Source organism: Suillus subaureus (assembly GCF_016647635.1).
Source record: "Suillus subaureus strain MN1 chromosome Unknown BJ212scaffold_29, whole genome shotgun sequence".
In the NCBI taxonomy this organism is placed as follows: domain Eukaryota; kingdom Fungi; phylum Basidiomycota; class Agaricomycetes; order Boletales; family Suillaceae; genus Suillus; species Suillus subaureus.
Genome location: NW_024538585.1, coordinates 219,206 through 246,535, shown reverse-complemented (window position 1 = coordinate 246,535; position 27,330 = coordinate 219,206). Strand labels below are relative to the sequence as shown.

The window sequence follows — 27,330 nt, the reverse complement described above, 5'->3', positions numbered from 1 at the left end:
TACAAGAAAGGTCACGTACTTACATCCACTAAACTCTGCGGCTATAGGCTTATGTAATAACTAGGAACCCGGATCTGGCTCTCCGTCGAGAGCTGTGCGATCAATATTGCGAAAGCATCAGAAATGATGTTGCACAGCCTGCAACTGCGTGGAATTTCTGAGCATAGAAAGAGGATCCACTTACAAAAGTTGAATCGACCAAGGTAGAGACAACGTGGTCCGCATACTTAAAGTGAGCACATCATGCATTCCTTTCCCTTGACTCGTGTTGAACACCGGGTCGCAGATGCTGACAACAGGGCTAACTGTTCCTGAGGAGGCTTGAGCAGTGTTGCTCCCTCCCATCGCGCAAATCTCCGAGTGATTTTGATCGTTGTTCCGGGAGTGGAGTTCCTGAACATGCTTAAGCAGTGTGCCTTCCCCCCGCATCAGACAACTTTCATTTTGATCGTTGTAATCGGGTCAAAAAATGCAACTCACGAGCTCTGAATGCGCGCTAGTCGGGTTTCTTGTAAGGAGGGTATTTATGCCGGTAGGTCTGCCAACAACACTAGAACTTTCCAGGAGACTCTTCTTCGTCAACATGAACTCGACCTGCCCGGATTTCGTGATAGGCGAAACCGTATGTCTTCCTCCAATTAGAACCCCATTCTACTTTTCTCTCCGCCAAAGTATATTCGATGACATTCCAGACACCTACGTCGCAATTGCTGCGCCGGTGCTCACTTTTTGGCTCATGTCTCTCATGTTCCACTGTCTTGACATCTCTAGCTGGCGATGGCTCGATAAATATCGCATTCACGAGTCCGAGGAAGTCAAATCCAAAAATTTGGTAACGCCTTGGGAGGTCGCACGCGTCAATATATTCCAGAATGTGATGCAAATTCTGCTGGGTTTAGCGTGGTTAACAGAACCGCCAGAGGTCTCGGTTGCGCGATGTCAGAGTGAGATGGAGAGCTTGGGAAGAATGCTGGTCTTGGTTGTACGACGTCTCTTCGGGAAGGAGATAGGGATGAAAATATTGGAGCTGGGGGGGCCTGAGATGACCCATTGGTTGTACTGGTGGGGAATCCCAGCTGCACAGATCTTGTTCGCGTTGTACGTGCCATCCAACGTTACCTGACTCCCTCTGATGTCTTTCTAGGTTTGTCCTCGACACTTGGGAATACTTCATCCACCGCTTGATGCACACAAACCAGTATATCTACAGAAAGATCCACTCAGAGCACCACAAACTTTATGTTCCTTATGCCTTCGGGGCATTTTACAGCCATCCTTTGGAAGGCTTCTTGATAGACACCCTAGGCATAGCCATTGCAGAGCGAGTCGCCTGTCTTTCTATACGACAGGCCATTTTCTTCTTCGTGTACGGCACAGCCAAGAGTGTCGATGATCATTGTGGATATAGTTTCCCATTTGATCCCTTCCAATTGATCAGCGGAAATAACTCAGACTATCACGACATACATCATCAGGTATGCCCCTTTACTAGTGCCTGTACTCGAAAGCGGTGTTTATGAAGCGTACAGGCCGTCGGGATCAAGTCAAATTTTTCACAGCCTTTCTTCGTCCATTGGGATGTGCTCCTCGGTACGCGCATGACCAGAGAAGATATTCAAGAACGTAGACAGAAAGTAAAGACGACGTAATACATCGAACCCGATCGTATATATGAAGTTTGGTTTTCGCCTGTATGATCTTGGTTTATATCAACAGCTACGATAATTTTGGTGAACGATGTTCTGAATTATGGCCTCTGTTCACGCAAAATGATGAATTGCATTACATTCACAAGAGCCCACTCCAGTATTTGAATCAATTTTTGAAACCGTTATCACTGTCAGCCGTTATCTCAGTGGGTAAGCGCGGGAAGATTCCATTGAATTTAATTTTAATTTTAATTAGTATTCCCTTTGAACCTGTCGGTCATGATCAAAGGGCTTGGCCACTTAGGTCAGCCCCGCTAATACTTATAGTACTTACCTATGGATAGGACACACGACATACTGTGGCGGGAACACATCTGGAACCTGTTGAAGCAAACTCTACTTCCAACCTCACCTCCCGCTCGCAATTCGACCAAGAACACGCTAAAGCTTGTCCATCTCGCGATTGGGGGGCACGGCACAACATACAATATATTCAGGTATTTGTAACGCAAGCTCCAAATTCATCCAGCCAACGAGAGGTAATTTTTCTGACCAAGATTTTGCATGGACTAGACTGATTGCTCCCGTAGGTCGTCCATGATGACGCTTTCTGCTTCCCTAGATGTTATCCCTGGAATGGGGTCCGCCGTCATTGAGCACTGTCGCGTGACTCGCGGCCACGTCGACAAAGATATAGCCGGATTCAACAAGGACATGGCTGCATTAACCGAGTCTTCACGCGGCCTTCGCTCTCGCGGGATCACTTTCTCCTGTATATCTTGGCTTCCACCCAAGACTCTTTCTACTATCTTCACATACATTGAAGAAGAGGACACTCTCAAGAGTCATACGGGCACATCCCGCCCTCGTGCTGCTCCTATTTCCATGATAATCGCGCACGTCTGCAGGCACTGGCGCCAAATCGCCCTTGAGTCCCCTACTCTTTGGGCATCCCTCAATTGTGTCTCTGCTAATTGGCTAGATATTATGTTCGAGAGATCGAAGAAAGCCATTTTAGTCGTCATCTACAGGTCACCGGGCTCGTTGCGAAAATGTTTCCAGCAGATTTTTTCACAGTTACCTCGAATCAAATTCCTCCAGTTGTGCTCATATCCATGGGAGGTCAATCGCATTTTGGACTGCCTACCATCGCAGCCCGCGCCGTCGCTTCAAACATGCAAATTCTCGGTCGCGAGGAAGTCTCGTACAGGAGTCATCAGGCCCATATCCGATGCTATTTTTCAAGGACAAGCCCCCCTACTTCGGAGCGTTGAGCTTACAGAATGTACCTTCCGCCGGACGTCCTGTATTTTTAGCCGGCTCCGAACTCTATATGTGAGATGAATAGGATCTGCCTCTGATCCCACTCTGTCGCAACTCCTGTCAGCTCTGAGACGTATGCCTGAGTTGGAGCAGCTTACGCTTGGGCTGTCATCCAGGACATCGAGCTCTCCGACCAAGTTCCACTCACTTCTGCACCCGGTTTCACACTCATTCTCGCTTGTGTGCTTGTCCGAGTCTGCGCTCGTTCTCACATGTCTGTACTCATTTTTGCTCGCTGTCATTCTCGCTGTGCAAAAGGTACAATTTATATATACATTGTTTTTACATTTATAACCACAAATTTTTAGGTAGCACCAGGGGGTTTACCCATGCTCTTGCCTAAGCGAGGACGGTTTATATTTCAAGTGTGGAGGTGTAAGGAGTGCTACTCCGCTGACGATGGAATTCCCCTTGTGCTGCTTCGATGAACTACTAAATATAAAAGCACGTCCTTGCTTTACGTATCTTTAGTGAATTAACTCTCACCCACTCATCACCCATGATCCATCAATCCCCGTCGAACTCATCACCGTCCTCACGCACGCCCCTGCAGAAGTTCAAAGGCCATGAAAAAAGCGTAAGCGCAATCGCAGTTTTCCCTGATAAACGACGGATGGTTACGGGTTCGGACGACAAGACGCTTCGCCTGTGGGACTTGAAGACGGGTGTTATGCTGAAGAAGATGGAGGGACATCGTAATCGGGTGTGGAAATTGGCGGTATCACAAGATGGGCAATTGATAGCAAGCAGTGATGATAGCGCAGAGGTCATCATCTGGCACGGAGAAACTGGAGAATCGCTCATCCAACCCATCAAAGCCCATTCCGATTGGATTCACTCGTTGGACTTTTCTCCCGATGGCACAGTGCTAGCCACTGGTTCATATGACAGAACGACGAAACTATGGAATACTAAAACCTGGAAGCAACAAGGAGATCCCATCGAGTGTGGTAGTGAAGTCAACTGCGTGCGGTATTCGCCGTCCGGAGAACTTCTTGCCATTGCAACAGATAGAAATATCCAAATTTATAATCCAAGCACGAGGGAACGTGTTGCCTTCAAGGGTCACGTGTCCAGAAACCTCTCACTCGCATGGGTGCACGATGGCACACGCCTTCTCACGTGCGGCAGTAATGCCGATCCTACCCTACGTGAATGGGATACAACAACCTGGCAGCAGGTCGGTGATCCCTGGACGGGCCACACTCGCGATATCAATGCCATCGCCGTTAACCCTACTGGTACACTCGTCGCCTCCGCATCTGATGACCACCACGTCCGTCTCTGGCGACTCTCGGATCGACGAACCGTTGCCATATCCCAGCACTCATCCTGGACGCAATGCATCACTTTCTCCGTGGACGGCAAACACATCTTCAGCGGAGGTGGTGACAAGATAATCTCAGAGTGGGCAGTACCCAACTACGTCAATTCAAAGGCATGTTTCTGTCCTTGACTCATATTCCACAACTCGAGCATGTTTCGTGCAGATCCTAACCATCAAGACAGCCCGCGATGCATGTATAGACGGAGACTTATCTACCGCTGAAGAACTACTCGCGCAAGAGATTGACGCAGATGCCAACAACTATACTTCCTATGCCAATCGCTCTTTCGTTATGGCCCGAAAGCAGAACTGGGACCACGCCTTTCAGGATGCAATCAAGTGAGATCCACTGAACATCATCGCCCCGTCATGAAAGGCTAACTCGATGGTGACATAGTCCATCAGCGTTCAGCCTTCATTGACGGGCTATGTCTCCAAGGGTATTGCCCTCTGCGGAAAAGGCGACATTCAGGACGCAAGGGCAGCATTTGATGTTGCATTCGTGTACACGGACCAAGATTCAAAAAATGTTCATTTTTTGCTCTTAGTCAAGGTACGTTACAGTTTCCTTGCATATAATCTACTTCATTCCGTGTTTCAGGCCATTGCCCTCTTCAATGCAGATCAACATGATGAGGCAAATCTGCTCCTCGAAGAACTCACAGCCGGTTGTCCGAATGCCGATACTCGTGCATGTCATATCGTGCAAGTGAGTATCATCCAGCCACGCTGGGCCATCAACGCTAAATCTGGTTCTTTCCATCTCGCACATTAGACATATCTACGCTTTCAACTCGGAATCAATGCCATGGATGGCGCGCGTCATAATGAAGCCGTTGACCATTTCACTGCTGCTCTCGACTCCGGCAACTTATCATCAAAATCGGACGTTCATGAAATATATGAGGACTTCGTGGTGGTTTGTTGATACACATTCGAAATGCTTTTCATGACTGAATTCCATATGCAGCTCTTCGGCTGGGATCTCAAATCCTTGTGGCTCACTGCACATCAGAAACGGTGCCAGGCTCTCCTTTCCGCTGGCAAAGTCGATGAGGCTCTCGAATCACACAAATCTATGATGGACAACGCCGACGAAATAACGAAGGCCAACTGTATTGACTGGTCCATTGGCAAGTCCCCAGTGATGTCACCCGAGGTTATAATACTCACCCATGTTTCACTCAGCGTTCAAGCAAGAATGCAGCGCGCTCCTTCTTACCAACGGAGATACTGCCCTCGCTGCAAGCGATTATGACAGGGCTATTGACCTCTACTCGGCAGTGATCAAGCTGAATCCTGCATCTGATGCCGTCTTCGTGAAGCGCAGTAAGGCAAGGTTGGGAAAAATGCTATGGACGGAAGCACTTCTCGATGCGCAGAAGGTGTGATGGCATTTATCATTTTTAACCTATACTTATTGTCGTGACACATAGGTCATCGAACTCAACTCCTTATCATTTCTCGGATACAATTTGAAGCACGCAGCGCTTCATGGTGCACAACGCTACGATGAAGCAATACAGGCCTTCCGAATCATGCTCTTCAAATTGGACAATGCTCCCGACATTGAGACACGAAGTAAGCCTCAATAACTCATACATACGTCAAATGCTTTAACTGTTTCTGCAGAGTTGCGCCAGCAGTATCTCAGTCCATCCGAAGTGGGCTGTGCTATTCGGAAAGTCATCGATGCTCAACTTGACAATGCTCCGCTGCGTGTGATCGACACTACCACTGGTCTCTTATGCGATCGAGAGGCGCAGATACACACCTTCAAAATGAGCATACAGTACAAGGAGCTTGTATCATCAACACTCATGTATCCAGATCACCGAATGAAGTGCGTCGAAGTAGTGGTAAAGACGTACTTCCAATATGTCATGCTATCACACAGGTGGGAAGAGAAGGAGCCGCTGTTGCAGAATGTCCAAGGCAAGGTCGTCTATGGGTTGGATCCGATTGGTGGCATCACAAAGTTGCAGTCCTTCTGCAAAACTGCTCGTTACTTGGGGTATCGCTGGGCTTGGAGTGATACATGCTGCATCGATAGGAACAACAACGTTGAGCTCCAAGGATCGGTCAATTCCATGTTCATCTGGTATCACCACTCCACACTCACAATTGTGTACCTCTCGGATGTTCTACCCTCGTCAAAGTCGGGGGCACTGGCAAAAAGCTCTTGGAACACACGCGGATGGACAGTTCAAGAATTCCTCGCTCCCAAAGTCATTCTATTTTACCAAAAGAATTGGACACTTTACCTCGATGATCACACTCCCAACCACAAGGATTCCATTGCAATCATGCAGGAGTTGGAGTACGCAACGGGCATAGATCGACGAGCTGTCGTGGCCTTCCGCTCCGGAATGAGGGATGCCCGAGAGAAACTTCAATGGGCGTCGACACGTATTACCACGTTACAGGAAGATATTGCATATTCGTTATCCGGCGTCTTTGGCGTCCGCCTACGTGTTGATTACGGCGAGAAGAAGCAGAACGCACTCGGGCGGCTCCTGCAGGAAATTGTAGCTCAGTCGGGCGACATTACTTCCCTGGACTGGGTCGGAAAGTCATCAGAGTTCAACAGCTGTCTACCAGCCGACATCACTTCATACAAAACCCCACCATGCAAATTGCCATCTCTATCTGAAGATAGGATCCAGTCATTGGTCTCCTCGCTGCGAGGTTTTGTGGATCTGGAGTTGGCTTCAAAATTGTATCAGACACTTGACTACCTGAGCGCTCCCAATTTTGCGCACCGCCGGTTGCATCTGCCTTGCATCGTATTCCCCGTCACAGAAGCCAGGCAAAAGTCAGGTCGAGACCAGGACACATATACATATGAACTCAAATCGGACGGGCTTCACGACCTGCAGATCGTCACAGAAGACAAGTTCACCCCGTTCTCGCCGGCAAGGCCGCCTCCCGCCTGGCAGACGATCTTGCTCGTTCGTCCATGGAGTCGCCATCTCCTTGAGTTGGATGACCCTACAGACGATATGCAGAGCGTGGACAATTGGTCCGTGTTCGAATCTCCGTTGCACGATTCACCCGCTACACAAAATAAGCCTGTTTATTCGGATTCTCACTCGCGAGCATTGCGATTGATTGTTCGCCTTGGACAGCCTTTTGGTGCATTTTTACTAGCGCGGCAGCGCAACAGAGAATTCAAGAGGATCGCGTCTGATCATAATATCATTGCCCAAGTTAAAGACATGGCTTCTATTGACAATATGATGGACATCAGGACACTAGAGATACTGTAGCTGTACGTAGTTTCTTAAAGATCTCTGAACGGTTTTCGTTTGTACCTTGACGATCAAACTTGTATAGTATCGTATATGCATACATACACAGATACTGGCTTGAACGTCAACTTAAACATCAATAGAACGGCTTGCCCAACGTCGAAAACAAGGGTCCAATAATCTCAGTGAGGTTTTCGAGAGATATGTATTGCCGGCAAACAATCAGTTTTCAAATGCTGAGAAATCGGTCAGAAAGGTACAATGACCCTCGTTCGTCAAAGTCTACTGGCCCCGTCTATGTGATCGCACCGGAAAATATAGTCGGTCCATATCCCAGAAAACCGCGTATCTGTGGTCGAATCATTACCAAATTGACGCAATATTTTGTCATAAGCCCACCTGTGTCATCGGACACCTTGCCTAGGTTCAGTGATCGCATCTAAACCAGCAATATCTCTATGAGAGTTATCAGTTGCCTTGGTGAATAGGTGAAAGCTGACTTAGAAACTATGCGGGCACGGGCGCACAGCGTCGCCATTAGATAGTGACTTGTGCTGACTCCAAACCTCCAATAAACCTATCTGAAGGAGTCAATATGCCATATTGATGCACATCGGGATTGGAAATACAGATACCAAACGCCACGTAAGATACATGACGCTTGCGAGAGGTTTTGACAACTCGTTTTCGCGTGCTTTTGGCAGCGACGAAACTACAGTTGATAATAAAGCACAAGTATTAACAACGTTACACGCATATGCATCAAAACTCTTACCTTTCCGTACGAATGTGACGGTTCACAACGACGCTCGCCTGTTCCGGAAGATCGTTTACCTTCACCCCACCATTCACATGATCGATGGACTGAGTATGCTCACGAAGCGCCATTCTCGAAAAGTCTCGGCGGCATGAAGCTCTCCATCGCAGTGCATACACGCAACATGATTTCCTTTAGAATGGATGTCTGGTGCGTGTCAAGGTATGGAACACTCCTGTAAGTGGATGATCCCTCCGCCTGCAGGAGAGGTATCACAGCCAGTCTGTTGTAGGTGGACCTCAAAGGGATGTCTCATAGCGGATAAAGAGTTTTGCATACCAATGCTCTTGTAAATCAAAAACGATGGGTGAAATGAGGAAGGCTCGAATGGACACCGGGAGATGCAACGTTCATTCGTACATCCAATGAACCGTTCTCGTCCATTCCAGGTACTAGTAGCTAGGAAAGGCACATACAAAGTTAACGCATCTACGCGGAATTTTAGCAACTTGCCCGCAATCCACTTCCTGAGACGAGTAGGTTTGATGCGACTCTTTGGCACGGGCGGACCTGCAACTATCAACCGCAGTATCCTTGAATAATAAAAGAATAGGAACTTCCACAGTCGCAATTCGCGAGTTCAGGCCTCGGGGAGAGACTGTGCATTGGAAGATTAGCAATCCGAGTCAAGCTGCTCTTATCGTCGGATGATCGGCGACTCCGATGTCCCTCCCCTGTAAAGGTATTTGTCGAAAACATGCCGCCCATTATGCAACTGTCGAAGCACCCGGAGAGTGGAGGATGCTGCCATCTGACAATAGTTATTTCTGAGACAGAACCACGTCTAGCAAAATTTGAGGTTCAGGTTCGATTTGCTTCAGATGGTCAGGTGATCGCTCGTGCTACACAGTTTAGAATATGAATCTACCCCACAAAATATGCGTTGCAGACTGAAAACACGCTCCGTCAATGGCGAATTTCGAGTGACTGATAAATGGTCTAGATAACGTTAGCGAGGCTCAGGATCGAGTCCGAAGGAGACAGAACATGACGCCAGAGAATGATCACGAGTCACTAAAAATTGATGATGCAGCGCCTGGCACATGAGAGTGAGAGTGAAGCCATTGGTAAAAGAACTGGTGTGAATTCACTTGGTCTCTTAGTGGTCCGTAGACGACATTCCAAAACACCCGCGATGACAATCCTTTGAACGCATGGCTCGGTAGCATCTGCGGTGAGGTTAACGACCATGTTGCACTGGTACCTGTGTTGCATGGCTCCAATGATGATGGACTTGTGAGGGGATTGGCGAATGAAAGAACTGAACTCAGTTGGGCCGGGAGTGGGCGAAGCTCAAAGTAGATATGGATTACAAGCAGAACGCTGGAAGTAAAGCACTCTTCCGTGATAGAATTGGTAATGACTTTGAGACGCCAGAAGAGAGAACTTCGGCTTCATCCGGTACACAAGCAGGTCTTGGGAGTCAAATAGGATGAAGGGGTGCTATATGCATGCGTTCGAAGGAGCCACATGGTGATGTGCTAGAGTAGCTGCTCGATACGAAAAACCACGATATTTGTGCACTCATGCAAAATAGATAGATTCGGGCGCCGGGAAGCACCGACTGCTCGATTGGATGCGATGGGATACATTCTGAAAGCCTTGAAGACGGGAGTCGGACGCATGTATGCACTGAGGCGCTGGGAGGGAGTTGGACAGCCAGTATGATATTAATGGGGTACATTCCTGCCGTAACAGTGATAGAGGTACGGAGGTGAACAGCCTGGTGTCCTGGGCGTCTATGAAAAACGAGGTAGCAGTGAAGCAGCATAAAACTCACAATACACGCACCTCTGCAGGTTAGAGCAAGACACCTACAATCCCTTCAAAATCCACCTCAACTGCGCCAAACACCATAAACCTCCAATAAAAATGACGAAGCTCATTCCAATTACCACGCCCCTGCGGAAGTTCGAAGGTCATGAAAGAAAAGTGAGGGCAGTTGCAGTTTTCCCCGATAAACGACGGATGATTACAAGCTCGGACGACAAGACACTTCGTCTATGGGATTTGGAGACAGGTATTGTGTTAAAGAAGATGGAAGGGCATCGCAGCGAGGTGTGGAGATTGGAGGTATCACCAGATGGGCAATTGATAGCAAGCGGTGATGCTGACGGAGTGCTCATCGTCTGGCATGGAGAAACTGGAGAATCACTCACGGAACCCATCAATGCCCACTCCAATGGAGAAACCGGCGAATCGCTCACCAAACCCATGCACATTGAAGCCCACTCCAGTCATATATACTCGCTGGATTTTTCTCCCGATGGAACAGTGCTAGCCACTGGTTCAGGTGATAAAACGACGAAGCTATGGTGCACCAAAACCTGGGAGCAACAAGGAGATCCCATTGAGTGCGGTAGTGATATCTGTTGCGTTGGCTATTCGCCGTCTGGAGAACTTCTTGCCATCGCAACAGATAGTAATATCCAAATTTACAATCGAGGCACGAGGGAACTCGTCGCATCCTTCAAGGGTCACACAAAATCTAACTTATCACTCGCGTGGACGCGCGATGGCACACGCCTTCTCACAGGCGGTGATGCCTCCGATCCTACCCTACGCGAATGGGATACAACAACCTGGAAGCAAGTCGGTGATCCCTGGACAGGTCACTCTAGCAATATCTATGCCATCACTGTTAACCCTACTGGTACACTCGTCGCCTCCGCATCTGATGACCACCACGTCCTTCTCTGGCAGCTCTCAGATCGACGAACCGTTGCCATCTTCGAGCACACATCCCGGACTGGATCCGCCATTTTCTCTGTGGACGGCAAGCACATCCTGAGCAGAAGCAATGAGATAATCTCGGAGTGGGCAGTACCTAACGACATCAATTCAAAGGCACGTTTCCGTACTTGACTCATATACCACAATTCGAGCATGTTTCGTGCAGATCCTAGCCATCACAACAGCCCGCATTGCATGCATAGATGGAGATTTATCTACCGCCGAAGAACTACTCACACAAGATGTCAACACTGATGTGAACAGCCATACTTCCTACGCTCATCGCTCATTCGTTATGGCGCGAAAACAGGACTGGGACTACGCCCTTCAGGATGCAAATAAGGTAAGATATACTCACCGATCATGGCCCCCTTACGAAAGACTAACTCGATGGTGACATAGTCCATCAGCATTCAGCCTTCATTGACAGGCTATATCTCCAAGGGTATCGCCCTCTGCGGAAAAGGCGACATTCGGGACGCAAGGGCAGCATTTGATGTTGCATTCATGTACACGGACCAAGATTCAGAAACCGTTCATTTTTTGCTCTTAATCAAGGTACGTTACAGTTGCCTCGCATACAATCTGCTTCATTCCGTGTTTCAGTCTATCGCCCTCTTCAATGCAGATCAACGTGACGAGGCAAACCTGCTCCTCGAAGAACTCACCGCCGGTTGTCCGAATGCCGATACTCGCGCATGTGATATCGTGCGAGTAAGTATCATGCAGCCACGCTTGGTCGTCAACGCTAACCTTTGCAACCTCACACATAAGGCATATCTACGTGTTCAACTCGGAATAAAAGCCTTGGATGGTGCACGTCATGACGAAGCCGTTGACCATTTCACTGCTGCTCTCAACTCCAGCAATTTATCATCGAAATCGGGTATTCATGAAGTATACGAGGACTTGGTGGTGGTATGTCAATACACATCCGAAATGCTATTCATTACCGAGTCCCTTGTCCAGCTCTTCGGCTGGGATCTCAAATCCTTGTGGTTCACTGCACACCAGAAACGGTGCCAAACCTTCCTTTCCGCTGGCAAAGTCGATGAGGCCCTCAAATCACACAAATCTATGATGGACAACGTCGACGAAACAACGAAGGCCAGCTGCATTGACTGGTCTACTGGCAAGTCTTCAGTAATCTCACCCAAGGCTATAATTCTCACCTGCACCTCACTCAGAGTTCCAGAAACAATGTAGTGCGCTCACTGCAACCGATGACCGTATTCTTGGCGCACGTCCTCTCTCCTTCAACCCTCTTGCTACTAACTGATTCGCAGGCGGACATCCCTGGACAAGATCAATATGGATACGATGCAGAACCTAATTTCTTCCGGGAAATGCATGGAGTACGTGCCACATTGTATTTTTCGGGTCACACGCTTACACATCGTTCATCACAGCATCCTCAAATTTCTCGACCGCGACCACAGCAACGTTCGGGGCGCATCAAGAAGCTCAGGCTTGCTGCGACAAGGAGCCTTCGATCAGGTCCTCCACTAGCACCGGCACCACCCACCACCCTACCACCACCCACCGCTCCTAACACCTTCAAAGCCCAGTTACGATACCTATTCACCTGGCGGTCTGATCATGCAGCGCCACCCGTCGTCACGGTCGATGTTCCTTTCGCGCAAGCTAAAGAGGTGCGCTCGGTTGATGTTTATCATTCTGTTTTCAGTGTCTCATGTATAACTCTATAGCGAAATGCTGCAGCGGGTGCTCCTAAGCCAGACGGGGATGTAGTACCTGATGAATATCTTGATGATCATCCACCAGACCCCCATACACAACAACAAACTACAATAGCGCAGGTAGACATTGGGGAACATGGAGGCGGGTGTTGCTGCTGTTAGAGGGGTTCGTGGATATCCCCCCGAGTATTTCAGTTCTATTGTCGCTCGTATTGTGATATCTACATGGATTCGAAGCAGTGTTTTATTACCATATCCTTTATAGATTAATTACTTCTCATCCTGACCCATGGCTAATTATCAACCTCGTATCCTCCATATACAACGCTTGGCCGGCGCGATGCGAGTGGGATGGTGAATGATAGTTCCTGTCCCACGTACAATTAATTTGTAATATCTGTGCTCATGTACTCACTCATCATTGCGAGCCACCCCGCCATGGTACTTCTGACAACTGCGAGATAAAGGGAGAGCCGCATGACAAGTCCCAGTATCCGTGTTCGAAATATGTATACGATCAATTTGTTGTCTGCAGAAAATCCATATTGTTTGTCGTGACTCTTGTAGGTCCCCGCTTTCGGTTCCAATGTGTCAATGCAAAGACTGGGACCTACAGCGTTGTGGAAAGAATCATATAAGCGCTGATTGGAGTCTGGAATATCTTCGGAACCAGCAAGATTGTGCATACTGATAAGACACAAGGTTTCGATGAGAATACCAATACAACAGGGAACATGACATCGATCGTCGCTATATGAAAACAAAGAGCCCATAACGACTATTGGATAAGTAATTATACCAGGTCACAATCACGTGATAAATCACATCGCGTGTAGCTGTCACAACCTGTTTCGAGAATCGACCCACAGTTATCACTAAATCCAACCTGAATTCTCTACATGGCACCTTGATGAAGTCATGGACACATCTCACGTTGAGGAACGCAAATTTTGACTTTTCAGAAGCAGATTATTATACAAACTAGCTCGCAGACGGATCGCATATGTACACTTACAGCCGTGCAGACTGACATGGGCTTTGATACAGTCTCGCCCTTTGCATCTATTCAGGTACGATATTTTGGTCCCGTGTTTCGTATCTTTCTAATTCCGTGACAAGATTTCATTAGATTTGGCAGGGGAGTAGAAGTAGGATATTTTACATAAAGTGTTGTTTAACGTGCGAGTCATCTGCTCTATCAGGTTAGGATATTGTGTTGGCATAGAGAATCCTTGTGTCGCTTATGGGATTGGGCCCCTGCTTGTTGTTAATAATTTTGGATTCGGGTGGTGATGGCGAGGAGACATTAAACTAGTACAACAAAACTCGGTTGCATCCGGTGCATAAATGAATCTCGAGAGTCCTACAGGATGAAGAAGTGATACTATATGTGTGGGTTTGGAATGTTGATGTGCTGGAGTAGCTGCTTAACACGAGAAACGCTGATATTCATGCGGCCATCCAGGAATTAGCGACTACCCTATCATAAGTGGATGCGAAAGTATACATATCGGAAGCTGTGGAGACAAGAGTCAGGCCCACTGTACACAGTGCAGAGGCGCCAGGAACATTGTGTATTCTCAAAGAAGGCAGGTACAACAGTAAGGGAGCATTTTTGCCGTGATGGTGATGGAGGCGACAGCCTTGTGTCCTGGGCGTCTATTAAAACAAGGCAAGTTACGAACAGTGAAGCAGCATAAAACATAGTACACGCACCTCTGGAGTTGACAAAAAGACACCCACAATTCTTCCAAAGTCCACCGCAACCGTGCTCAACACCATCAACCCAATAGAATGTCGGAGCTCATTCCAATCACTACACCCCTACGAGAGTTCAGAGGCCATCAAGAACGCGTAAGGGGGGTCGCAGTGTTCCCCAATGGACGACGGATGATTACAGGTTCGGACGATAAGACACTTCGTCTGTGGGACTTCAAAACAGGTGTGATGTTGAAGAAGATGGGGGGATATAGCAAGGGGGTGTGGCCATTGGCGGTATCACCAGATGGGCAATTGATAGCAACCGGTGATATAGGAGGAGGGCTCATCGTCTGGCAGGGAGAAACTGACGAATCGCTCAACCGACCCATCCATATTAATGTCCACCTCGATGCCATCTACTCGCTGAGTTTTTCTCCCGATGGAAAAGTGCTGGCCACTGGTTTAGGAGACAAAATGACGAAGCTATGGTGCACCAAAACTTGGGAGCAACAAGGGAGACAAATTGAGTGTGATAGATTGCCCCTTTGCATTCGGCATTCGCCGTCTGGGGAATTTCTTGCCATCTTAACAACTGGCAATATCCAAATTTATAAGGCAGGCACTAGGGAACACATCATAACTTTCAAGGCTCACAAACGATTCTACTCGACACTTGCATGGACGCCCGATAGCACACGCCTTCTCACAGCTGGCCAAGATCCAAATCCTACCATATGTGAGTGGGATGCATTGACCTGGCAGCAGGTCGGTCATCCCTGGACTGGCCATACCGGCGTAGTCAGTGCCATTGCCGTTAATCCTACTGGCACACTCGTCGCATCCGCATCTGAAGACAAACATGTCTGTCTCTGGCGGCTCTCAGATCGACGAACCATTGCCATATTCAAGCACTCATCCTGGGTGCAATGCGTCACCTTCTCTGTGGACGGCAATGAAATCCTCAGCGGAGGTGACGATAAAATGATCTCAAAGTGGGCAGTACCCAACGACACCAATTTAAAGGCACGTTTCCGTAGGCCTTGGCTTATATACCACAAATTGAGCATGTTTCGTGCAGATCCCAGCCATCTCGACAGCCCGGGATTCATGCATCGATAGAGACTTGTTCACCGTTGAAGAACGATATATCAAAACCGATGCGAACAACCACGCTTCCTACGCCAATCGCTCAAAGGTATGTTTTTCCGTCCCTGACTCATATACCACAATTCGAGCATGCTTCATGCAGATTCTCGCCATTACAACAGCCCGCGATGCATGCATAGATGGGGACTTGTCTACCGCCGACAAACTACTCATGCAAGAGATCGACACCAATGTCAACAACCATACTTCCTATGCCAATCGCTCATTTATCATGGCGCGAAAACAGGACTGGGACCACGCTCTTCAGCATGCAATAAAGGTGAGATATACGCACTGATCATGGCCCCCTTACGAAAGGCTAACTCGATGGTGACATAGTCCATCAGCATTAAGCCCTCATTAACAGGCTATATCTCTAAGGGAATTGCTCTCTGCGGAAAAGGTCATGTCCAGGACGCGAGGGTAGCATTTGATGTTGCATCCATGTACGCGGACCAAGACTCACAAACCACTCATTTTCTTCTCCTAATCAAGGTATGTTACATTTGCCTTGCATAGTCTCCGCTTCATCACGTACTTCAGGCCATCGCCTTCTTCAATGCAGATCAACATGACGAGGCAAACCTACTACTCAAAGAGCTCGCTGTTGGTGGTCCGAATACCGATACTCGCGCATGCTATATCGTGCAAGTAAGTACATGCAGCCATGCTATGCCACCAACACTCAGATTCTTTGCAACTCGCACATTAGGCATATATACGTGTTCAACTCGGAATCAATGCCTTGGATGGCACGCGTTACGATGAAGCTGTTGACCATTTCGCTACCGCTGTCAACTCCAGCGCTTTCTCATCGAGATCACCCATTCACTTTATGTACGAGGACTTGGTGGTGGTACGTTAATACACGTCCGAAATGCTTTTCATAACCGAGTTCCTTGTTCAGCTCTTCGGCTGGGACTTGAAATCCTTGTGGCAAAAGGCACACCAGAAATGGTGTGATGCACTCCTTCGAGCAGGTAAACTTCAAGATGCCGTGAAATCATACCGGCACATGATGAGTTCGAGTGACGAAAATACCAAGGCCGACTGCCTTGACTGGTCCAACGGCAAGTCTGGAGTTCGTAATACCGTGCAGGCTTCAATTCTCACCTGCATTTCTCTCAGATTTCAAGCAAGAATGCAGCGCGGTCTGTCTTACCAATGGAGATGCTGCCCTCGCTGCAAGCAAGTATGACAGGGCTATTGACCTATACTCCGCGGCAATCGACCTGGATTATACATCTGATGTCATCTTTGCAAATCGCAGCAGGGCCATGTTAGGTAAAATGCTATGGGACGCAGCGCTCTTCGATGCACAAAAGGTGCGATGACATCTACGTTTTTGTAGCCCGTGTTGACTTACGGTGATACATAGGTCACCGAACTCAATCCTTCGTCTTATGTTGGATACCAGTTGACACATACAGCGCTGCGTGGCGCGCAATATTACGACGCAGCCATCGAGGCATTCACAATCATGCTGTCCAAGTTGGACAATGCTCACGAAGCGCGGGTACGAGGTAAGCCTTGGAACACTCCTGCAACGTTTCGAAATACCTATCTCATTCTGCAGATCTGCGCCAGCAGTATATCTGTCCATCCGAAGCAGAAGACGCTATTCAAAGAGCTGTTTGGATTGAACTCGAATATGCCCCGCTTCGTCTGCTCGACACCTCCACGGGTCTTTTGTGTGATCGAGCAGCACAAATGAGCGCCTTCAAAGCGAGTACAAAGTACAAGGAACTTTTGTCGTTCACAACGAAGCATTCAGATCTCCAAATGGAGCGCATCAAGGACGTGGTAGCGACGTACTTTCGCTCCGTCCTGCTATCACACAGATGGGAAGAGACGGAGGCGCTGCTGCACGATATCCAGGACAAAGTCTTATACGAGTTGAATGGTGTTGGTGGCATCGCGAAACTGCAGTCATTCTGCAAAATTGCTCGTGATGCTGGGTATCGCTGGGCATGGATGGACACATGCTGCATCGACAAGAGGAGCAATACCGAGCTTCAAGAATCGGTCAACTCCATGTTCGTCTGGTACCGCCACTCAGCGCTTACCATCGTCTACTTGTGCGATGTCCCTCCTTCATCTCAGCCCGGTGCACTGGCGAGGAGTGTTTGGAACGAGCGGGGATGGACCTTTCAAGAATTCGTCGCTCCGAAAGTCGTTATCTTTTATCAGAAGGATTGGTTATTATATCTTGGCGATCGCTCTCCCAACCACAAGGAGTCTCCTGCGATCATGAAGGAGTTGGAGGATGCGACGGGAATAGATGCACGGGCCCTGATCTCCTTCCGTCCAGGGATGAGCAACGCCCGACAGAGACTTCAATGGGCGTCATCACGCGTCACTACATTGCAAGAAGACATTGCGTACTCATTGTTTGGTATCTTCGATGTCCACCTACCTGTAATTTACGGCGAGAAGAAGCAGAACGCGCTCGGGCGGCTCCTCCAGGAGATCGTGGCGCGGTCGGGCGATATCACTGTCCTCAACTGGATCGGACAATCGTCCGAGTTCAATAGCTGTCTTCCAGCCCATATTACCTCTTATACCGCTCCTCCACGCACCCTTCCATCTTTGTCGGAAGATCAGATCCAGACAACTATCTCTTCGCTGCGAAAAAATCCTGTCGCTGTGGATTTGGCTTTGAAACTTTACGATCGGCTCGATGATACGAGCGCTGCTCGTTTCGCGAACTGCAGACTGCATCTGCCCTGCATCACCTTCCATGTCACAGACGTCAGTTTGAGCTATGGTCCATCCCAAGAAACCCATTCTACGTATGAAATCAAGGCAGACGGACTACATGACCTCCTGATCAGCACCAAAGAGCCGATCGTTCAGTCCTCGCGGACAAGGCTCATTCAGCAAACCTTCATGCTTGTCCGTCCCTGGGATCGGTCCCTCCTTGAGCTACCTGACGTTGCAGATCTGTCCGACGTTGGGGACGATGTGGAGAACGAGGGGGATTATTGGACTCCACTTTCTTCTCCGTCAGACGACTCACCTAGTCGTTCTCTTCTAAAACAGGAGGTGGTTGATCTGGAATCACGAGCATTGCGGTTGCTTGTTCGCCTTGGGCAGCCTTTCGGGGCATTTTTGCTAGCGCGGCAGCGCGGCGGAGAATACAGGAGGGTTGCGTCGGATCGTGACATCATCGCACAGGTCAAAGATGTGGCTTCTGTTGTCGACCTCATGGACATCAGGACGATAGAAATACTGTAGCTGTATGTTTTCCCCGAGGATTAGGGATCTGAGCGGTTTTTATTGGTACTTGCTACTCATACATGCATGCATATGTAAATATTGGACTATAGTTTCCTTTCAAAGCGGGCCATGGGGACCTATCCGCACCACTTCTCCGTCCTACACCACTAGATTAATACCCGAACATGCTCATTACACCTACCTGCATGGGTGCTCAGGTTTCATGTCTCGTTCGCTCACACCCTTCATCCTTGAGAATTATTTGTGAGTGGGACTGTGACACGCGTGAGCTTTTCGATAGAGTCATGCACAGGGCCGTCTAACTTTACTGCTCTGCGTTTGATATTCCCTTCCAAGTGTCTTCATCCCATCGTGATCATCGTCATCTACCCTCTCGAGAGTTTTACTCACTTGTGCGATCACTTCGGTTACCTTGCAAACAAATATCGATATATCAACTCCCACATTTTGCTAAACATCACTTCCATTAAACACGCAGTGCAACGCAAAACTGAGAGCAAGTGGTGGCTCTCGGACCTCCCGCTGGCATTTCGGGCATCAAGCAGGGCGAAGAATCTTTTATCCCATGGCACTGTCATCCAACACAGCACTCAGTCGATCCTCCTCCGACTCAGTGTCTTGATATATTGAGGACATAGTGGGGCTTTACCTGCCATTCTTGCAGCCCAATTCCTCCCCGCCATCCCAAAGTGAAACATGAAACCAGCCCGCAGACGAATCAAGTACACATGATGCATTCGTACCTATGCAGGCTAACATCCGTGGAAGATATTTCGTCAGGCTTCCGTTTGTAGCGTTGATGTGCCACGATGAAGGACGGAGTTTTCATTACAGCCCTTGGCGCCTGTTCAGGTGCGATATTTTTGTCCCGTATCTTGTATATCTTTCTAATTCCGCAGTAAGATTTGGCAGGGAAATAGAAATAGGATATTTGAAAATGTTGTTTGATATGCAAGTCATGTAACCTATCAAGGTCTCCGTGACTAATGGACTCCGAGTCTGGTGGATCTTATCAGTCGGCAGCTTTTCTTGCCCTTTTCACGTGTCCTCAGATTTGGGTTTTGCAGTGGACAACACTGCAGATGTAGGATGTTGTGTTGGTGTGGAGAACTCTGGGATGGACCTTGCATCGCTTGGATTGGGATGATGTTACTGTTACTGGTAGTTTTATATTTGGGTGGCGGTGGTGCAGAGACGCCGAGTCTGTATAATGAGACTCGGCTGCATGCTGCATGTGGTGTACGCATGGGATCTTGGGAGCCTACGGGATGAAGAGGTGATATCACAGTAAGCTATATGCACGGGTGTGGACAAGTTATATGTTGATGTGCTGGAGTCGTTGCTCGCCATGAAACACCAAAAATCACGCGGTCATCCAGGATAGATGCGATGGGATACTTATTGGAAGATGCGGCGATAACAGTTGGGCCCCATGATGTACACAGTGCAGAGGCGCCAAGAGCATATATTACCGAGAAAAGCGGTTATGATAATAGGCGTAACCGTGATAATGATGGAGGCGAACATCTTCGTGTCCTGGGCGTCTATGGCGTAAGACAGATTAGCGCTGTAAAGCAGCATAAAACGCACAATACACGTACGTCTGCAGCTTGGAGCAAGAGACCCATGATCCCTCCAAAGTCCACCTCAACCCCATCAACCTCCAACAAAATGCCGAACCTCATTCCAATCACTACACCCCTGCGAGAGTACAAAGGCCATGAAGGACGAGTAAGGGCAGTCGCAGTGATCCCCGACAAACGACGGATGGTTACAGGCTCGGATGACAAGACACTTCGTCTATGGGATTTGGATACAGGTATTGTGTTGCGGAAGATGGAAGGGCATAGCAGTGAGGTTTGGAGATTGGTGGTATCACGAGATGGTCAATTGATTGCAAGTGGTGATGCTGGCGGAGTGTTCATCGTCTGGCATGGAGGAACTGGCAAACGACTCACCCGACCCATCAAAGCTCACTCCAATGTGATCTACTCGCTGGATTTTTCTCCTGATGGAACGGCGCTGGTCACTGGTTCAGGGGACGGGGTGATGAAACTGTGGAATACCAAAACCTGGGAGCAACGAGGAAAACCAATCGAGTGTGGCTATGTCCGTTGCATCCGATATTCGCCATCTGGAGAACTTCTTGCCATCGCAACAAAAAACAACATCCAAATCTATAAGCCAGACACAAGGGAACACGTCAGATCCTTCAAGGCTCACAGATCAGAAAACTTCTCGCTCGCATGGACTCCTGATGGCTCACGCCTTCTCACAGGCGGCGATAAAGACAATCCTACCATATGCGAATGGGATGCAACAACTTCTTGGCAGCAGGTCGGTGATCCCTGGACAGGTCACACTAGTCAGATCCATGCCATCGTCATTGACCCTACTGGTACACTTGTTGCATCTGCATCTAATGACCAGCATGTCCGTCTCTGGCGGCTCTCAGATCAACAAACCGTTGCCACCTTCAAGCACGCATCCTCGACGGGATCCGTCACTTTCTCCGTGGACAGCAAGCACATCCTCAGCAGAAGTGATAAAATAATCTCAGAGTGGGCAGTACCCAACGACATCAATTCAAAGGCATGTTTTCGTCCTTGACTCATACACCACAACTCGAGCATGTTTTGTGCAGATCCTAGCCATCACGACAGCCCGCATTGCATGCATAGATGGAGATTTGTCTACTGCCGAAGAACTACTCACGCAGGAGATCGACAACGATGCCAACAACTATACTTCCTATGCCAATCGTTCCTTCGTTATGGCGCGAGAACGTGACTGGGACCACGCTCTTCAGGATGCAATCAAGGTGAAATTCACAGACTTATCATCGCTCCTCATCAAAGGCTAACTCGACGGTGATGTAGTCCATCAGCATTCAGCCCTCATTGACTGGCTATATCTCCAAGGGTATCGCCCTCTGCGGAAAAGGCGACATTCGGGACGCAAGGGTAGCATTTGATGTTGCATTCATGTACACAGACCAAAATCCAGAAACCGTTCATTTTCTGCTCTTGATCAAGGTACGTTACAGTTGCCTCGCATACAATTTTGTTCATTCTTTGTTTCAGGCCATTGCTCTCTTCAATGCAGATCAAGATGACGAGGCAAACCTGCTCCTCAAAGAACTTACTACCGGTTGTCCGAATGTCGATACGCGTGCACGTCGTATCGTGGAAGTAAGTGTCATGCAGCCGCGTTGGGTCACCAACACTAAGATTCTTTCCAACTCGCACATTAGACATATCTACGTGTTCAACTCGGAATCAAAGCCATGGATGGCACACGTCATAATGAAGCCGTTGATCATTTCACTGCTGCTCTCGACTCCGGCAACTTATCATCGAAATCGGACATTCATGAAATATACGAGGACTTGGTGGTGGTTTGTTGATACACATTCGAAATGCTTTTCATGACTGAGTTCCATATGCAGCTCTTCGGCTGGGATCTCAAATTGTTGTGGCTCACTGCACACCAGAAACGGTGTCAGGCTTTCCTTTCCGCAGGCAAAGCCGATGAAGCCCTCAACTCACACAAATTTATGATGGGCAGCGTCGACGAAACAACGAAGGCGATCTGCCTTGACTGGTCCACTGGTAAGTATTCAGTAATGTCATCCGAGGTTCCAATCCTCACCTATGTTTCACTCAGCTTTCAAGCAAGAATGCAGCGCGCTCCTTCTTACCAACGGAGATACTGCCCTCGCTGCAAGCGATTATGACAGGGCTATTGACCTCTACTCGGTAGTGATCGACCTGAATTCTGCATCTGATGCCGTCTTCGTAAAGCGCAGTAAGGCAAGGTTGGGGAAAAAGCTTTGGACGGAAGCACTTCTCGATGCGCAGAAGGTACGATGGCATTTATCCGTTTTAACCTAGACTTATTGCGGTGACACATAGGTCAGCGAACTCAACTCTTCATCTTATCTCGGATACATTCTGGAGCACGCAGCGCTTCATGGCGCACAACGCTACGATGAAGCGATACAAGCCTTCCAAACAATGCTTTCAAAATTGGATAATGCTCCCGACACTGAGACAAGAAGTAATCCCCAACAACTCATACGTCAACATGCTTTAACTGTTTCTGCAGAATTGCGCCAGCAGTATCTCAGTCCATCCGAAGTGGACCGTACTATTCAGAGGGTCATTGATGCTCAACTTGACAATGCGCCGCTGCGTGTACTCGACACCACCACCGGTCTCTTATGCGATCAAGAGGCGCAAATAAGCGCCTTCAAATCGAGTACAGAGTATAGAGAACTTGTGTCGTCAACAATCACGCATCGAGATATCGAAACGAAGCGCGTCGAAGAAGTGGTGAGGACATACTTCCAATATGTTATGTTGTCACACAGGTGGGAAGGAGAGGAGCCGCTGTTGCAGGATATACAGGGCAAGGACATCCGTAAGTTGAATCCGGTTGGCGGCATTAAGAAGTTGCAGTCCTTCTGCAAAACTGCTCGTGATTTGGGGTATCGCTGGGCATGGAGCGATACATGCTGCATCGACAAGAACAATGATGCCGAGCTCCAAGTATCGGTCAAGTCCATGTTCGTCTGGTATCATCACTCAGCACTCACAGTCGTATACCTCTCTGATGTTCCACCTTCGTTAAAGCCTGGCGCACTGACAAAGAGCGCTTGGAACACACGCGGATGGACAGTTCAAGAATTCCTCGCTCCCAAAGTCATTCTCTTCTATCAGAAGGATTGGACTCTTTATCTCGACGATCGCACTCTGAACCACAAGTATTCCGACGCGATAATGCAGGAATTGGAGGACGCGACGGGTATAAATCGACGAGCTGTCGTGGCCTTCCGTCCCGGGATGAGAGATGCCCGAGAGAAACTGCAGTGGGCATCGACACGTACTACCAAATTGCCAGAAGATATTGCATACTCGTTATCCGGCGTCTTTGGTATCCGCCTACGTGTTGATTATGGCGAGAAGAAGCAGAACGCACTCGGGCGGCTCCTGCAGGAAATTGTAGCTCAGTCAGGCGACATTACTGCCCTGGACTGGGTCGGAAAGTCATCAGAATTCAACAGCTGTCTACCAGCTGACATCGTTTCATATGAAGCTCCACCATGCAAACTGCTATCTCTATCCAGAGATGAGATTCAGTCATCAGTCTCTTCGCTGCGAGGTGTTGTGACTCTTGAGTCCGCGTCGAAATTGTATCAGACGCTAGACCACCTGAGTGCTCCCCGTTTTGCGCACTGTCGGTTGCATCTGCCCTGCATCGTATTCCCAGTCACAGAAGCCAGCCGGAGGCCAGCTCGAGACCAGGACACGTATGTGTATGCAGTCAAATCAGATGGGCTTCGTGATCTGCAGATCACCATGGAAGACAAGTTCATCCCGTTCTCGCCTGCAAGGCCGCCTCCCGCTTGGCAGACGATCTTGCTCGTTCGTCCGTGGAGTCGCCATCTCCTCGAACTGCATGACCCTGCAGAAGATCTACCCGCTGCACAAGATATGCCGGGCTATTCGGATTCTCACTCGCGCGCATTGCGTTTGATAGTTCGCCTTGGACAGCCTTTCGGTGCATTTTTGCTAGCGCGGCAGCGCGATGGAGAATTCAAGAGGATCGCGTCGGATCATGATATCATTGCACAGGTTAAAGACATTACTTCTGTGGACAACATGATGGACATCAGGTCTCTAGAGATATCGTAGCTGTATGGAGTCTCTTAAAGATATCTGATCGGTTTTCGTTTGTATCTTGACGATCAAACTTGTATGGCGTCATATATGCATACACAGATACTGATTTGACAGCAGACGTAATCAGTCAATGACCTAAAGAACCGTGTGTCTGTAGTTGAATTATTGCCAAGTTGGCGTAATACTTTGTCATAAGACCACCTGTGTCATCGGACACCATGCCTAGCTTCACGATGATTGCATTTGAACCAGCAATATCTCTATGGGATTTCTAAGTTGCCTTGATAGATCCAGGTGAAAACCCAGAAACTGCGCGGGCACGGGCGCACAGCGTCCCCCACTAGATGGAGCGACTTGTGCTGACTCCAAACCTCCAATAAACCTATCAGAACTTAGAAGGAGTCAATATGCCATATTAATGCGCATCGGGATTGGAAATATGGATACCAAACGCCATGTAAGATACATGACGCTTGCGAGAGATTTTAACAACTCGTTTTCGCGTGCTTTTAGCGGCGACAGAACTACAGTTGATAATAAAGCACAAGTGTTAGCAATGTTACATGCATATACATCAAAACTCTTGCCTTCCCGTAAAAAGTCTGATGGTTCACAAGGACGTTTGTTTATTCAGGATGATCGTTTACCTTCACTCTACCTTCCACAAGATTGATAGACTGAGTATGCTCATGAAAGCGCCATTCTTGAAGAGTCTCAGCGGAGTGAAGTGCTCCGTCGCAATGCTCTACACGCAACATGGTTTCCTTGAGAACTGAAGTTTGCAGTGCGTGCTAAGGTAAGGAGCACTGGTGATCCCTTCGCCTACAGGAGAGGAATATCAGCCGGCCTTGAGTGAGTGAGGGCCCCCCTTTGGGTGGGCCTCAAGGGGATGTGTCTCATACTGGACAAAGCGCTCTGCATACTAATGCTTGTAATCAGCAATGATGAATGAAATAAGGAAGGAAAGTAGGAGGCGGATGAAGGCTCGAATGGCCACCGGGAGATGCAATGTTCACATTCAATGAACCGTTCTCGCCCGTTCCAGGTACTAGTAACTAGTAGGGAAAACGCATACAAAGTTAACGTATCGACGCAGAATGTTAGCAGCGTACCCGCAATGCACTGATTCCTGACGCGATCACGACTGGACGAACAAATTTAATGCAACTGTTTAGCACCAGCAAACCTACAACTATTAACAGCACTATCCTTGAATAACAAACACAAACTTTCCTAGCCGTAATCCGCAAGTTCAGGGATAGACTGTACGATGGAAGATCACCAATCCGAGTCAAACTGCTCTTATCGTCAGATCATCGGCAACTCCGATGTCCCTCCCCCTCAAAGGTATCAACCGAAAACATGCTGCCCATTATAAAACTGCTGTGCAGACTGCCAAAGTCCCGGGGGGGGGAGGATGCTGTCATCCGTCAATATTTATTTCTAAGACAGAACCACGTCTAGCAAAATTTGAGGTTCCAGTTCGATTTGCTTCGTATGGTCAAGTGATCGCTCGAGCTACACGGTTGTGAGTTGACAATGTCGAAGTCTATGTGAATCTACCTCGCAAGCTACACATTGCAGATTGGAAACATAGAGGCGACCCCATCAACATTGAAGCTCGAGCCACCGTTGAACAGCCTGGATGGTGTTAGCGAGACTCAGGACCGAGTCCCAGAATAGTACTCACCCAGGCTCTCCTCCAGAGATGTTTAACTAAACACTGGTTTTACGTACTGAAGATCACCGAGCCTCCTTACTGGCTTCTCTACCCAAGTATTCATATACCAAACGGTCCAAGGACTATGGCTACAAGTGAACATATCACAAAGTCGTAGACAGAGATATGTATGCAGGCGATAAGATCCTTAGATGCGGGCTCCGTCATTCCGGAGGCAGACCATCCATTGTTTCGTCTCCATTGGCATGCACTAATCATCATTCACGAAAGAGATGGGGCATGACACTCTAGAATAATTTTGAGTCAATCAAAGATCGATCACGCAACGCCTTGGCACATGATAGTCGGGATAATAGCTTTGGTAAAAGAACTGGTGTGAACCTCACGTGGTCTTTTAGCGGTCCAGTTACAGGGACTATTGATCCCATGGTAGATGGCATTCCAGAACACCCGCGATGGCAGTCCTTTGAACGCATGGCTCGGTAGGATCTGCGGTGAGGGCTCGCCGAGGTCAGCGACCATGTTGTACTGGTACTTGTGTGATACAGAATCCCAATGACGGTGGACTTGTGAGGGGATCGGGGAACGAGAGAACTGAAATCAGTTTGACCAGTAGTGGGCGAAGCTCAAAGTAGAGATGAATTGCGAGCAGGGCGCCGGAAGTAAAGCACTCTTCCGTAATAGAATTAGTGACAAGTTTGAAACGCCAGAAGAGAAAACTTCGGCTTCATCTGGTGCACAAGCAGATCTTGGGAGTTGACATGATGAAGGGGTGACATCGCAGTAAGGTATATGCATGCGTTCGAAAGAGTGATATGGCGATGTGCTGAAGTAGCTGCTCGATACGGAAAACCACGATATCCATACACTCATGTAAGATAGACAGTCAGATTCGGGCGCCAGGAAGCACCAACTGCTCTATTGGATGCGATGGGATATATTCTAGAAGCTTTGAGACAAGAGTCGGATGCATGTATGCACTGAGGCGCGTGGAGGACATGCCATCGAGGACGGCGAGTATGACGATGACGATATAGGGTGCGTTCTTGCCGTAACGGTGATGGAGGTGCGGAGCCGA

The 27,330-nt window shown here is 48.5% G+C and overlaps 5 protein-coding genes across 5 annotated transcripts; 3 read left to right on the top strand and 2 right to left on the bottom strand.

The window, feature by feature from the left end:
• The first annotated feature begins 8 nt into the window (after positions 1–8).
• BJ212DRAFT_510831 (fatty acid hydroxylase superfamily-domain-containing protein) lies at positions 9–1,800 on the top strand. The gene is made up of 4 exons (XM_041343368.1): positions 9–232; positions 287–1,098; positions 1,145–1,475; positions 1,530–1,800. Exons 2-4 carry the CDS (start codon positions 470–472, stop codon positions 1,647–1,649), a joined length of 1,080 nt encoding a protein of 359 aa, XP_041190035.1. The 5' UTR covers positions 9–232; positions 287–469; the 3' UTR covers positions 1,650–1,800.
• Positions 1,801–2,094: 294 nt separating this feature from the next.
• On the top strand, positions 2,095–3,207 carry BJ212DRAFT_510718 (uncharacterized protein). Its single transcript, XM_041343366.1, has 2 exons — positions 2,095–2,188; positions 2,240–3,207. The coding sequence occupies exon 2, from the start codon at positions 2,247–2,249 to the stop codon at positions 2,991–2,993; it is 747 nt and encodes a 248-aa protein (XP_041190034.1). The 5' UTR covers positions 2,095–2,188; positions 2,240–2,246; the 3' UTR covers positions 2,994–3,207.
• Positions 3,208–8,030: 4,823 nt separating this feature from the next.
• BJ212DRAFT_510808 (uncharacterized protein) lies at positions 8,031–8,545 on the bottom strand. Its single transcript, XM_041343367.1, has 2 exons — positions 8,326–8,545; positions 8,031–8,262 (listed from the first exon to the last, which is right to left on the bottom strand). The coding sequence occupies exons 1-2, from the start codon at positions 8,436–8,438 to the stop codon at positions 8,088–8,090; spliced, it is 288 nt and encodes a 95-aa protein (XP_041190033.1). The 5' UTR covers positions 8,439–8,545; the 3' UTR covers positions 8,031–8,087.
• A 4,600-nt stretch (positions 8,546–13,145) lies between these two features.
• On the bottom strand, positions 13,146–13,550 carry BJ212DRAFT_1374526 (uncharacterized protein; the record flags this gene model as incomplete). Its single annotated transcript, XM_041336406.1, has 3 exons — positions 13,415–13,550; positions 13,216–13,329; positions 13,146–13,168 (listed from the first exon to the last, which is right to left on the bottom strand). Coding segments are annotated over exons 1-2 (233 nt in total), but the record flags the coding sequence as incomplete, so codon positions are not given.
• A 4,618-nt stretch (positions 13,551–18,168) lies between these two features.
• BJ212DRAFT_1589355 (uncharacterized protein) lies at positions 18,169–18,884 on the top strand (the record flags this gene model as incomplete). Its single annotated transcript, XM_041342458.1, has 1 exon — positions 18,169–18,884. The coding sequence occupies exon 1, from the start codon at positions 18,537–18,539 to the stop codon at positions 18,882–18,884; it is 348 nt and encodes a 115-aa protein (XP_041190031.1). The 5' UTR covers positions 18,169–18,536.
• Between the last annotated feature and the right edge of the window lie 8,446 nt (positions 18,885–27,330).